This window comes from Phocoena sinus, chromosome X (assembly GCF_008692025.1).
Source record: "Phocoena sinus isolate mPhoSin1 chromosome X, mPhoSin1.pri, whole genome shotgun sequence".
Classification (NCBI taxonomy): domain Eukaryota; kingdom Metazoa; phylum Chordata; class Mammalia; order Artiodactyla; family Phocoenidae; genus Phocoena; species Phocoena sinus.
Genome location: NC_045784.1, coordinates 87,690,406 through 87,701,910, shown reverse-complemented (window position 1 = coordinate 87,701,910; position 11,505 = coordinate 87,690,406). Strand labels below are relative to the sequence as shown.

Here is an 11,505-nt window from a genome sequence, read left to right as displayed (position 1 = left end):
TCTATCTGAAGATTTACTTTACAGATCATTTTGAAAATACCAACTGTATTCAGGAAGATGCTTGTATTTTTTCAAAATAAAATAAAATGTTTCAAAAGTGTTGTTGAGGCTTCCCTGGTGGCGCAGTGGATGAGAGTCCGCCTGCCGATGCAGGGGACACAGGTTCATGCCCCAGTCCGGGAAGATCCCACATGCCGCGGAGCGGCTGGGCCCGTGAGTCATGGCCGCTGAGCCTGCGCGTCCGGAGCCTGTGCTCCGCAACGGGAGAGGCCATGACAGTGAGAGGCCCGCGTACCGCAAAAAAAAAAAAAAAAAAAAAAAAAAAAAATATTGTTGTTGATGTGTGGAGCCCAGAGAAAATATTTTCTGGGTGGTATAGGTGAATGTAATCAAACAATGAGGCTTTTTCATCCTGCAAGATTCTTTCAAAATTCTTTCAAGATTTCTTTCAAAAATGAAACCTCATAATTTTTAATTTTTTGATGGCGCGCTGATTTTCTTAAAAAGGAAATAAAGAGAAATTATTAGTAAGGATATATATTATACAGCCCACTTCTCCTCGCCTCTCTGACAAGCCCCTTGCTCCCTCCTCACCCCAGCCCTCAATCTAAATTTCCTAGAAGGGTATGAATTCAGGGGACATGGTGGGCAATGGTGGCTGTGTACATGCAGCCTGTGTGTGGCAAGGGAGTGGGGGCGGGGACCCCGCGGTTAGCGAGAACACAGAGCAGAAAAAGCCAGCGCCAAAGCCTGGGGTGGGAGTGGGAGAGGTGGAGCGTGTTGCAGGCCCTCCCTGGTAACCAGAGAAGGGCAAACTCCAACCGCAGGGAGATGATGCCACTTGTGGGCTCTCATATTGGAGAGGAGCAAGATGAGTGACAGAGCAGTGCGCGCTGTGGCCCTGCGCACGAACAGGCGGAGGGGGCTGTCTGTGTGTGCGCACTAGGCTGGAGGGGGGCGCTCCTGCTGCACCGGCCACAGGACTTGAGGGAGAGCTCGGCGGTGACGCGCAGCCCTCACGTGACCGCGAGCTGCAGAGCGACGCAGCCTTTGGTGCAGTCGTCACTCGTGTCTGGGTACCAGCTCCCCGCTGCCCTGCGCACGGCGGGCTGGCATCGGGCCCGGGGGAAGCTGAACAGGTAAGGGCCCCCGGGGCCCGCGCGCTGACGCCAGGGCTGCAGCGGCCCGCCAACCCCAGAGGCCGGCGCAGGGGTTCAGCGCGGCGGGTCCCGGCGAGCTATCTCCACGCCTCGGCTTTCTTGGAAACAGAAATGGGGGCCCCCTTGGGTGGGGGTGCAGGGACGGCCGGGTTCCAGGGAGGGCAGCAGAGCAACTAAGAGCGATGGAAAATCATTCCTGAGTTCCTGCAGGGCAATGGTGAACCCGGGAGCGGGGCGGGGATGGGAGCGGCTGAGGGTGGGGGCGGAGGACGCGGGGAGGGAGGGGTTGGCGGGGGCGTGGGGACGGGAAGGGGCCGAGCGCCTGGCTGCAGCAGCCCCCTGCTCCCACCTCGCCCCTTTGCAGGTCTGCGGGACTAGGCGTCGCGGCGGCGCACTCGTGGCGAGAATCAGGAGGAGCAGGAGACAGCGAGGATAGGCCCAGGTCGGTGCGGGGGGTGCTGGTGCAAAGCCAGTCTGAGACACCTTCCTAACTCCCCCAGGCCCTATCCCCCGTCCTCCATTTTGGTGCCTGCTGCGCTCTGGGAAAGAATCCTGGGAAAAGAAAAATGGTGGGCTTTGGGTTTGGGGGAGGGAGAGAAAAGAAGCGAGCTGGGGAAGGGGCTCAAATTGGAGGCTCCCCAGAAGGCTCACGAGGCTCCTGAGGTGGGAAAAAATAAAATTTAAAAGTCTTTGATATCAGAGCTTTGAATCCTGCTGGTTAGTGCACCAAGCATTCAGTCTTTTTCCTTGCCTTTGTCTTACTTGTTCAAAGAAAAATAACCAGGGAAAAAAAATCTCATCATGGCAAATATCCACCAGGAAAACGAAGAAATGGAGCAGCCTGTGCAGAATGGAGAGGAAGACCGCCCTTTGGGAGGGGGCGAAGGCCACCAGCCAGCAGGAAATAATAGACGGGGACAGGCTCGCCGACTTGCCCCTAATTTCCGATGGGCCATACCCAATAGGCAGGTCAACGAAGGGATGGGTGGAGATGGAGATGATATGGAAATGTTCATGGAGGAGATGAGAGAAATCAGGAGAAAACTTAGGGAGCTGCAATTGAGGAATTGTTTGCGTATCCTTATGGGGGAGCTCTCTAATCACCATGACCATCATGATGAATTTTGCCTTATGCCTTGACTCCTGCCATTTTCCATGAGATTAATACTGTGATTCCCACTGTTGTTCTCCTTTTCCTTGCGTTTTCCTGATATGCCTTTACTGATCCGTTTGCTGTGAACCTTATGTAATTTCCATGTGTCAGGTGGGTTCTTGTGTTACCAGCTTCTAATTGGAGATTGCCTTGTCACGCAATCTAAGTTTCTGTCAACAGTAGAGTTTCACCCATTTGCATGGAAAAATGTAAAGTTAATAAAGCAATTAAAATCAATCTATACATTTATTATTGTCTCATTGAAAAAAAAATATATGAACCCTCCAAAAATCTGAAATCAGATATCGCAGGATGTTAATTGGAGCACATTTCTCTATGGTTGGATAATATGTGACTTTTTTCCCTTTAATTATCTGGAGTTTTAGAAGCAATGAAAACGGTTTTTCAATGAGTCTGTGAATGTACAAAATAATTACTGGTTCAGCAAACTTAAAGAAAAGTGAACTTTAAGCATCTTCCAGTCTTAACTGGAAGTAAACCCTCCCTTTATTACAGATACATTCCTGTAAAGAGTCAGTCTTCTCTTATGTGAAATGGGGAATAATGCTTGCCTTACAGGGCTGCTGAGTGGAATATATGAGGTGTGGAACTGTGTTGGGCTGCCTCCTAGGCAACTCCCCAGCATTTAGCAGGACCCTGGCCCTCATCAGATACTTGGGAAGTACTAAAGGGAGTTTTCACTCAGGCTCAAGTCCAGAGGGCAAAATAGGTGGGTTCCACCTTGTCATTCTGATCATATTTGCAGTACCCCTACTCACCTGATTATTGCCATATCAGTTGGGTATACTTTCCCTTTTGCTGGCTCCTGTTTCTGTTCCTGTTGCTGATGTGCTAGAGTCCACAAGGTAACAAAACCCCACTGATCTCTCTGCAGTCCCTGGTGAGATAAATCCCCCCTTTGACCTCTATAAAAGTGTGGAGAAGGCTTTTATCCTCACTTTGGAGTTATATTCCCGAGAGTACCATTCCCATGGTTCTTGTTCTTATGTTGGTTCTGAACAAAACAGCCCTTTTGGTTTTATTTTTATGCTCCTCCTTTTGAAAACTCAGACATGAATGCACTGGGGCCCAGCTCAGGAGACACATCTAGATGCCCAGAATTGTACTACCTCAAATCTCCAAAACACAAACAGGCTGAAAGCTTTGTTTTGCCTGTGTTTCTACCCTATGTGGGGGATTTTTCTCAGAAAAGAGTCTGGGTAGGCCTGCCCAACCAGTTTAACAGACCCACAAGCCATGTAAATTATGTTAGAGGAACACATTTTAAAGCTGAAATGCACTCCTTTCCCATTTCTATCCCTTCCATACATGAAACATGAAACTGCTTTGTAAGTTCTTAAAAACTGTTTTGAATGTCTGGCTTTATCATTTTTATGTGATTGTGTGCCCCTATGAAGACAATGATTTTTTCTTAATCCTGGAGATCAGTTTCTAGTGTATTGTCTAACATAGTAGATATTTAATTATTAATTATTTTAATTGATTAATGGAGTTCAGAACCAAGCTCAATACTGTTCCTGACTGTTCTTAATTAAGTGGCCTAAGCAAGTAACTATTTACCTGTAAAGTATTACTTTTAATTTCCAAAGGAACATAGCAAGGAAGGTCTCTAACCCAAGATCTTCAATCTTGTTTTAAAAACCTTGTATGTGCCAGTGTTTAAGCAGACCCCTTACTTCCATCATAATCACCTGAGGGAAATGTTAAAAATGCTGACACGTGGGTGCCTTTCCCACTCCCACCTCCCATTGTCATCCTTGAATCACCTGATCAGTAACTACTGGTTTGAAAATTCCTCAGGTGATTCTAATGCATCTCAGTTTTGCCAGCATAGGCATGGGGAAACACTGACAGTGATTACACGGTTCTACAAACCTTGTGATCTAAATTACCTTGTTTGATTTCACAAGGAATATACCTTTCCAAATTTTAATATTTCTAAAATTGGATTGCATTCAACAATGTATGTCTATATTTAAACCAGTACCTTATTTTTATACATACTTTTTAAATATTCTTTTCCATTATGGTTTATCACAGGATATTGAATGTAGTTCCCTGTGCTATACAGTACGACTTTGTTGCTAAACCAGTACTGTTTTTTAATCTTTCCAAATATCCTGTTAAATTAATGCATTATTATGAATCTATTATTAATAATAAATGTATAATTATATAATTATTAAATAAATTAGGCATTATCTTTTCTATGCAAGCCTGTGCCCTTTTACAACAATTATTTTGTCTTAATCACCCTGGAGCTCAATTTTCAGCAGTGTCTGATGTAGTAGATATTTAATAATATAATAATGCATTTAACTTTTATTATTAAAGAGTTTAGCAATTATAATTTTTTTGTGTGTGTGTGGTATGCGGGCCTCTCACTGTTGTGGCCTCTCCCACTGCGGAGCACAGGCTCCAGACGCGCAGGCTCAGCGGCCATGGCCCACGGGCCCAGCCGCTCCGCGGCATGTGGGATCTTCCCGGACTGGGGCATGAACACGTGTCTCCTGCATCGGCAGGCGGATTCTCGACCACTGCGCCACCAGGGAAGCCCCAGCAATTATAATTTATCTAAAATAACATATAACAAAAATTAACATTGAGTCTTTGTTTATTTCTTTACACTCTCATGTTTAAAAATTCCTATGAGGAACATTTCTAAATGAAATACTTTTTATAATTATTTGTGTAATACAAGGTCATTAGACATTTGGATTATGCAGAAAATATAAGGAAAAATATAAACAAAACCATAATCCAATCATCCAAAGAAAGTACTTGTAAAATTTTCTATCATCATCCTATATTTAGTCATGATTAAACAAGGCTCAGAGCCTCTTAAGAGGAACACTGCTTCTTTCAAAGCCCCTGCCAAGGAGACATGTTTAACTTGCTATGTTTATTTTTTATGTCTTCTCTCCTCTCCTTAAAGCTAGTTGGATCACATTTGACCAACTTTCAGTTAGTTCCTGTTTTTCAAAACTGTGAAAATAACAGTCATGTTTCAGCAGGTCCACTCTCAGTTGGCAACTTTGGGAACATTAAGTGAATACATTTACTTAATAGAATGGAGCTATTTATATAATGAAACTTAAAAGTTGTCCTGAGAGTAGGAAAAGGACTGGATTACATGAATGAAATGGACAAAATCCTATGTCTATTCACTGTCTTCTTCCCTGATATCACATATTTCATGTCATAAACGTGGATTTTGTTTAGAAAGATCCCATTTAAAAATTTTCAAGCATATGGCATGTAATGTGTAACCAGTCGAAGTGCTTTCTGAGTAATATACATAACCAAATAAATAAGGCATACCTATAACTTTTAAAATCTTAACATTTATTTGTATATTTAATTTTCCCCCAAACATTGTTTTAAAAGTTACAATTAGCCTGTTTAGAAATTTACTCTTTCCCTTGTAGCAGATGGAAAATATTTTCCATTTAGTAAAAATAAACTTTGGTGAATCTCATATGAAGAGAGAAATCTTCAGATGTATGCCAATTTAAAAAAATCATTTTCCCACAAATGGAAAGAGCTTTATTGTGTTTCTGACTGTAAAATATGCATCCTAAAGTGGTTTTGTTGTTGCTTTGGAACGGAGAGAAAATGTATTAAGATGAAAAATTTTAAATCTTACTTTCAACACCCTGTTTCCTTTACTAAGATCAGACGTGCGTAGATGAATTTTAAAGTTTTTATCTATTTTTCCTAAATCAACAAGCATTACTCTCTAATTATATTAAAGTTTGATTTTTAAAAGAGGAAGCAGGAATTCCCTGACAGTCCAGTGGTTAGGACTTCGCACTTCCACTGCAGAGGGCCCAGGTTTGATCCCTGGTCAGGAACTAAGATCCTGCATTGAAAACTTGATAAAAAAGCAACAACAAATGAGAATAATGAATTTCAAATTACTTCTGAATCATTTAGCTAGTAATATAAACGGTGGTTGTTACCATGACAGTGCCTCAGTTATTTTACTCTGTTCATTGGTAAAATGGAGATAATTTCCAGGGCTGCCTAGAGAACTAAAATAGGTAAAGAGAGTGTGAGCTATGTTTACCTACTTCTTATGTTCACCTGCACTTGCAGGACCCAAGTCCCTCAGATTCCCCTCAGTTGTTGGAAGTAGCATCCAAACTGTCACAAGCCCACTCCATTCCTGTGCTGTGGTGAGCCACCTCCACCCTCCATCATTACAGATTTCTCTAAACACCTCAGTGTCCCAGTTTGTCTCCTATAGAGGTGTGCATTTTTATCCTCTACCTGACTTAGAATTGTACTAGCTTACGTGAGTACTATCTTAATGATGCTTGGACCGTGGTATGTATATTTTTAGCGAAAAGATCTTTTTCTCAGCACGTGTATATGATTTTTTGTGTGTGCAGCCAGGTCTCTCTTCTCCATAACATTCAGATATTAGGGGCTGAGTCTTTTATCCACTCTGACAATCTCTGTCATGTCTTAGAGAGCTTAGACCATTTCCATTTAAAATGATTATCAGTATGGTTGTCCCACAACTCAGTAATGCTTGTTCATTTTTTAATTGAAGTACAGTTGAATTACAATATTATATTAGTTTCAGATATACAGAATAGTGACTCAGTATTTTTACAGATTATACTCCATTCAAAGTTATTATAAGATAATGGATATAATACCCTGTGCTATAAAATAGGGGTATGGGATTAAGAGATCTGTTGATTTATTTGTCTTTTTTCTTTCTGTATTTCATTTTGAATTGTTTCAATTGCTGTGTCTTCAGGTTCACTAATCTTCTGCAACATCTAATCTGCCATTAACCCCATCTACCATATTTTTCATTTTAGACATTGTAGTTTTTATCTCTAGATGTTCTATTTGGGTCTTTTTTATGTTTGTTGTATTCCATGTCTCCACTAACTACCTTCAGTATTTCCTCCAGCTTCTTGAACACTATTACTTATTAAAAACAGCAAGAAATACTTTACTCAAGACTACTGCAATAAGGATCAAAACTATTGCAATAAGGGAGAGAAATTGAACTCAACTCCAAATACAACAGGGACAGCTAGGGATTTATGGCCAATGGGAAGGGTGAGGGAGAGGATGGAAAATTATGAAGAGAAACTTGGTTATGTATCAAGCTTGATTAGATATCAAGGTTGGGGGAATTCTTGATAAATTGCCTAACCAGAATTTCTTGCTAAAACTGGGCTTACCAGGCCAAGGCCAGAACCAAGGATAAGACCTCACTGAAAAGAAGGCCAGAGGAGCCTGAGTAAAGTTTTGGTCTAAGAGGGAGTCCTTGTCTGTATGTCTCAGTGATTTTTTGAAGCATTCCACAAAGACTGCCTGCTTCAGAATCTTCTGTCTCTCTTGCTAATAATGTAGACTTTGGCATCTGTCTCCAGATTTCATGAATCAAACACACTTCCAACTGGGCCCCAAAACATACATTATTATCATGTTCCCCTGAGAGGTTCTAATGCACATTAACACCTGAAAACCACTGGTAGCATAGTGGAAACACAATTACATTGAATACAAACATGCCTAGAAACAGGCTACAAGAAAATACATGAAAATGCCAGAGATCCTAGCAATGCATATATCATATGACCTAAATTGTCTTACTCTATGCTAACATCAATTTTAAAAAAATCTTCAACATCTCTCACATTGGGATACGTCATAAAATATATGTGTAGATTTTATGTGATGGGTTTTGTTTTTTTTCTCAAAAAAGTGTTTCTGAATCAATGGTGTATGTTACAGGTACTCTAATAAAAAAACTAAGGTATATAATTATATATGGGAATGTGCATATAAAAGTAGAAAAAGGGGCTTCCCTGGTGGTGCAGTGGTTGAGAGTCCGCCTGCCGATGCAGGGGACGCGGGTTTGTGCTCCTGGTCCGGAAGATCCCACATGCTGCGGAGCGGCTAGACCCATGAGCCATGGCCGCTGAGCCTGCGCGTCCAGAGCCTGTGCTCCACAGGGGGAGAGGCCACAACAGTGAGAGGCCCACTTACCGCAAAAAAAAAAAAAAAGGTAGAAAAAGACATAAAGGAAATCACAACTAATGACATTTAGGAATGATGTGTGATAAAAGGTAATTTTTCTGCTGTTATTTACTTCAATGTCTGGTTTTTAGATTTTTATTTTTATTTATTTATTTTTACATCTTTATTGGAGTATAATTGCTTTACAATTTTGTGTTAGTTTCTGCTTTATAACAAAGTCAATCAGTTATGCATATACATATGTTCCCATATCTCTTCCCTCTTGCGTCTCCCTCCCTCCCACCCTCCCTATCTCACCCCTCTAGGTGGTCAAAAAGCACCCAGCTGATCTCCCTGTGCTATGCGGCTGCTTCCTACTAGCTACCTGTTTTATGTCTGGTAGTGTATATATGTCCATGCCACTCTCTCGCTTTGTCACAGCTTACCCTTCCCCCTCCCCATATCCTCAAGTCCATTCTCCAGTAGGTCTGTGTCTTTATTCCTGTCTTACTCCTAGGTTCTTCATGACATTTTTTTTTTCTTAGATTCCATATATATGTGTTAGCATACGGTATTTGTCTTTTCCTTTCTGACTTACTTCACTCTGTATGACAGACTCTAGGTCCATCCACCTCATTACAAATAGCTCAATTTTGTTTCTTTTTATGGCTGAGTAATATTCCATTGTATATATGTGCCACATCTTCTTTATCCATTCATCTGATGATGGACACTTAGATTGTTTCCATCTCCAGGCTATTGTAAATAGAGCTGCAACGAGCATTTTGGTACATGACTCTTTTTGAATTATGGTTTTCTCAGGGTATATGCCCAGTAGTGGGATTGCTGGGTCATATGGTAGTTCTATTTGTCGATTTTTAAGGAACCTCCATACTGTTCTCTATAGTGGCTGTACCAATTCACATTCCCACCAGCAGTGCCAGAGTGTTCCCTTTTCTCCACACCCTCTCCAGCATTTATTGTTTCTAGATTTTTTCATGATGGCCATTCTGACTGGTGTGAGAAGATATCTCACTGTAGTTTTGATTTGCATTGCTCTAATGATTAATGATGTTGAGCATTCTTCCATGTGTTTGTTGGTAGTCTGTATATCTTCTTTGGAGAAATGTCTATTTAGGTCTTCTGCCCATTTTTGGATTGGGTTGTTTGTTTTCTTGATATTGAGCTGCATGAGCTGCTTATAAATTTTGGAGATTAATCCTTTGTCAGTTGCTTCATTTGCAACTATTTTCTCCCATTCTGAGGGTTGTCTTTTGGTCTTGGTTATGGTTTCCTTTGCTGTGCAAAAGCTTTGAAGTTTCATTAGGTCCCATTTGTTTATTTTTGTTTTTATTTCCATTTCTCTAGGAGGTGGGTCAAAAAGGATCTTGCTGTGATTTATGTCATAGAGTGTTCTGCCTATGTTTTCCTCTAAGAGATTGATAGTTTCTGGCTTTACATTTAGGTCTTTAATCCAGTTTGAGCTTAATTTTGTGTATGGTGTTAGGGAGTGATCTAATCTCATACTTTTACATGTACCTGTCCAGTTTTCCCAGCACCACTTATTGAAGAGGCTGTCCCTTCTCCACTGTACATTCCTGCCTCCTTTATCAAAGGTAAGGTGACCATATGTGCGTGGGTTTATCTCTGGGCTTTCTATCCTGTTCCATTGATATATCTTTCCATTTTTGTGCCAGTACCATACTGTCTTGATTACTGTAGCTTTGTAGAATAGTCTGAAGTCAGGGAGCCTGATTCCTCCAGGCCCGTTTATTGTTCTCAAGATTGCTTTGGCTATTCGAGGTCTTTTGTGTTTCCACACAAATTGTGAAATTCTTTGTTCTAGTTCTGTGAAAAATGCCAGTGGTAGTTTGATAGGGATTGCATTGAATTTGTAGATTGCTTTGGGTAGTAGAGTCATTTTCACAATGTTGATTCTTCCAATCCAAGAACATGGTATATCTCTCCATCTATTTGTATCATCTTTAATTCCTTTCGTCAGTGTCATAATTTTCTGCATATAGGTGTTTTGTGTCCTTAGGTAGGTTTATTCCTAGATATTTTATTCTTTTTGTTGCAATGGTAAATGGGAGTGTTTTCTTGATTTCACTTTCAGGTTTTTCATCATTAGTGTATAGGAATGCCAGAGATTTCTGTGCATTAATTTTGTATCCTGCTACTTTACCAAATTCATTGATTAGCTATAGTAGTTTTCTGGTAGAATCTTTAGGATTCTGTATGTATAGTATCATGTCATCTGCAAACGGTGACAGCTTTACTTCTTTTCCAATTTGGATTCCTTTTATTTCCTTTTCTTCTCTGATTGCTGTGGCTAAAACTTCCAAAACTATGTTGAATAAGAGTGGTAAGAGTGGGCAACCTTGTCTTGTTCCTGATCTTAGTGCAAATGCTTTCAGGTTTTAACCATTGAGGATGATGTTGGCTGTGGGTTTGTCATATATGGCCTTTATTATGTTGAGGAAAGTTCCCTCTATGCATACTTTCTACAGGGTTTTATCATAAATGGGTGTTGAATTTTGTCAAAAGCTTTCCCTGCATCTATTGAGATGATCATATGGTTTTTCTCCTTCAATTTGTTAATATGGTGTATCACGTTGATTGATTTGCATATATTGAAGAATCCTTGCATTCCTGGAATACACCCCACTTGATCATGGTGTATGATCCTTTTAATGTGCTGTTGGATTCTGTTTGCTAGTATTTTGTTGAGGATTTTTTCATCTATGTTCATCAGTGATATTTGCCTGTAGTTTTCTTTCTTTGTGACATCCTTGTCTGGTTTTTGTGTCAGGGTGATGGTGGCCTCGTAGAATGAGTTTGGGAGCGTTCCTCCCTCTGCTCTATTTCGGAAGAGTTTGAGAAGGATAAGTGTTAGCTCTTCTCTAAATGTTTGATAGAATTCGCCTGTGGAAGCATCTGGTCCTGGACTTTAATTTGTTGGAAGATTTTTAATCACAGTTTCAATTTCAGTGTTTGTGATTTGTCTGGTCATATTTTCTATTTCTTCCTGATTCAGTCTTGGCAGGTTGTTCATTTCTAAGAATTTGTCCATTTCTTCCAAGTTGTCCATTTTATTGGCATAGAGTTGCTTATAGTAATCTCTCATGATCTTTTTTATTTCTGCAGTGTCAGTTGTTACTTCTCCTTTTTCATTTCTAATTC

The 11,505-nt window shown here is 40.8% G+C and overlaps 1 protein-coding gene across 2 annotated transcripts; it reads left to right on the top strand.

The window, feature by feature from the left end:
* Positions 1-887: 887 nt before the first annotated feature.
* Positions 888-2,550, top strand: BEX3 (brain expressed X-linked 3). Of its 2 annotated transcripts, none has more exons than XM_032619806.1 (3): positions 888-1,139; positions 1,525-1,602; positions 1,933-2,550. In XM_032619806.1, exon 3 carries the CDS (start codon positions 1,962-1,964, stop codon positions 2,298-2,300), a length of 339 nt encoding a protein of 112 aa, XP_032475697.1. In that variant the 5' UTR covers positions 888-1,139; positions 1,525-1,602; positions 1,933-1,961; the 3' UTR covers positions 2,301-2,550. The 2 variants fall into 2 exon arrangements, with proteins under 2 accessions (XP_032475697.1, XP_032475698.1); XM_032619807.1 differs by having other exon boundaries at positions 983-1,139; positions 1,980-2,550.
* Positions 2,551-11,505: the final 8,955 nt, after the last annotated feature.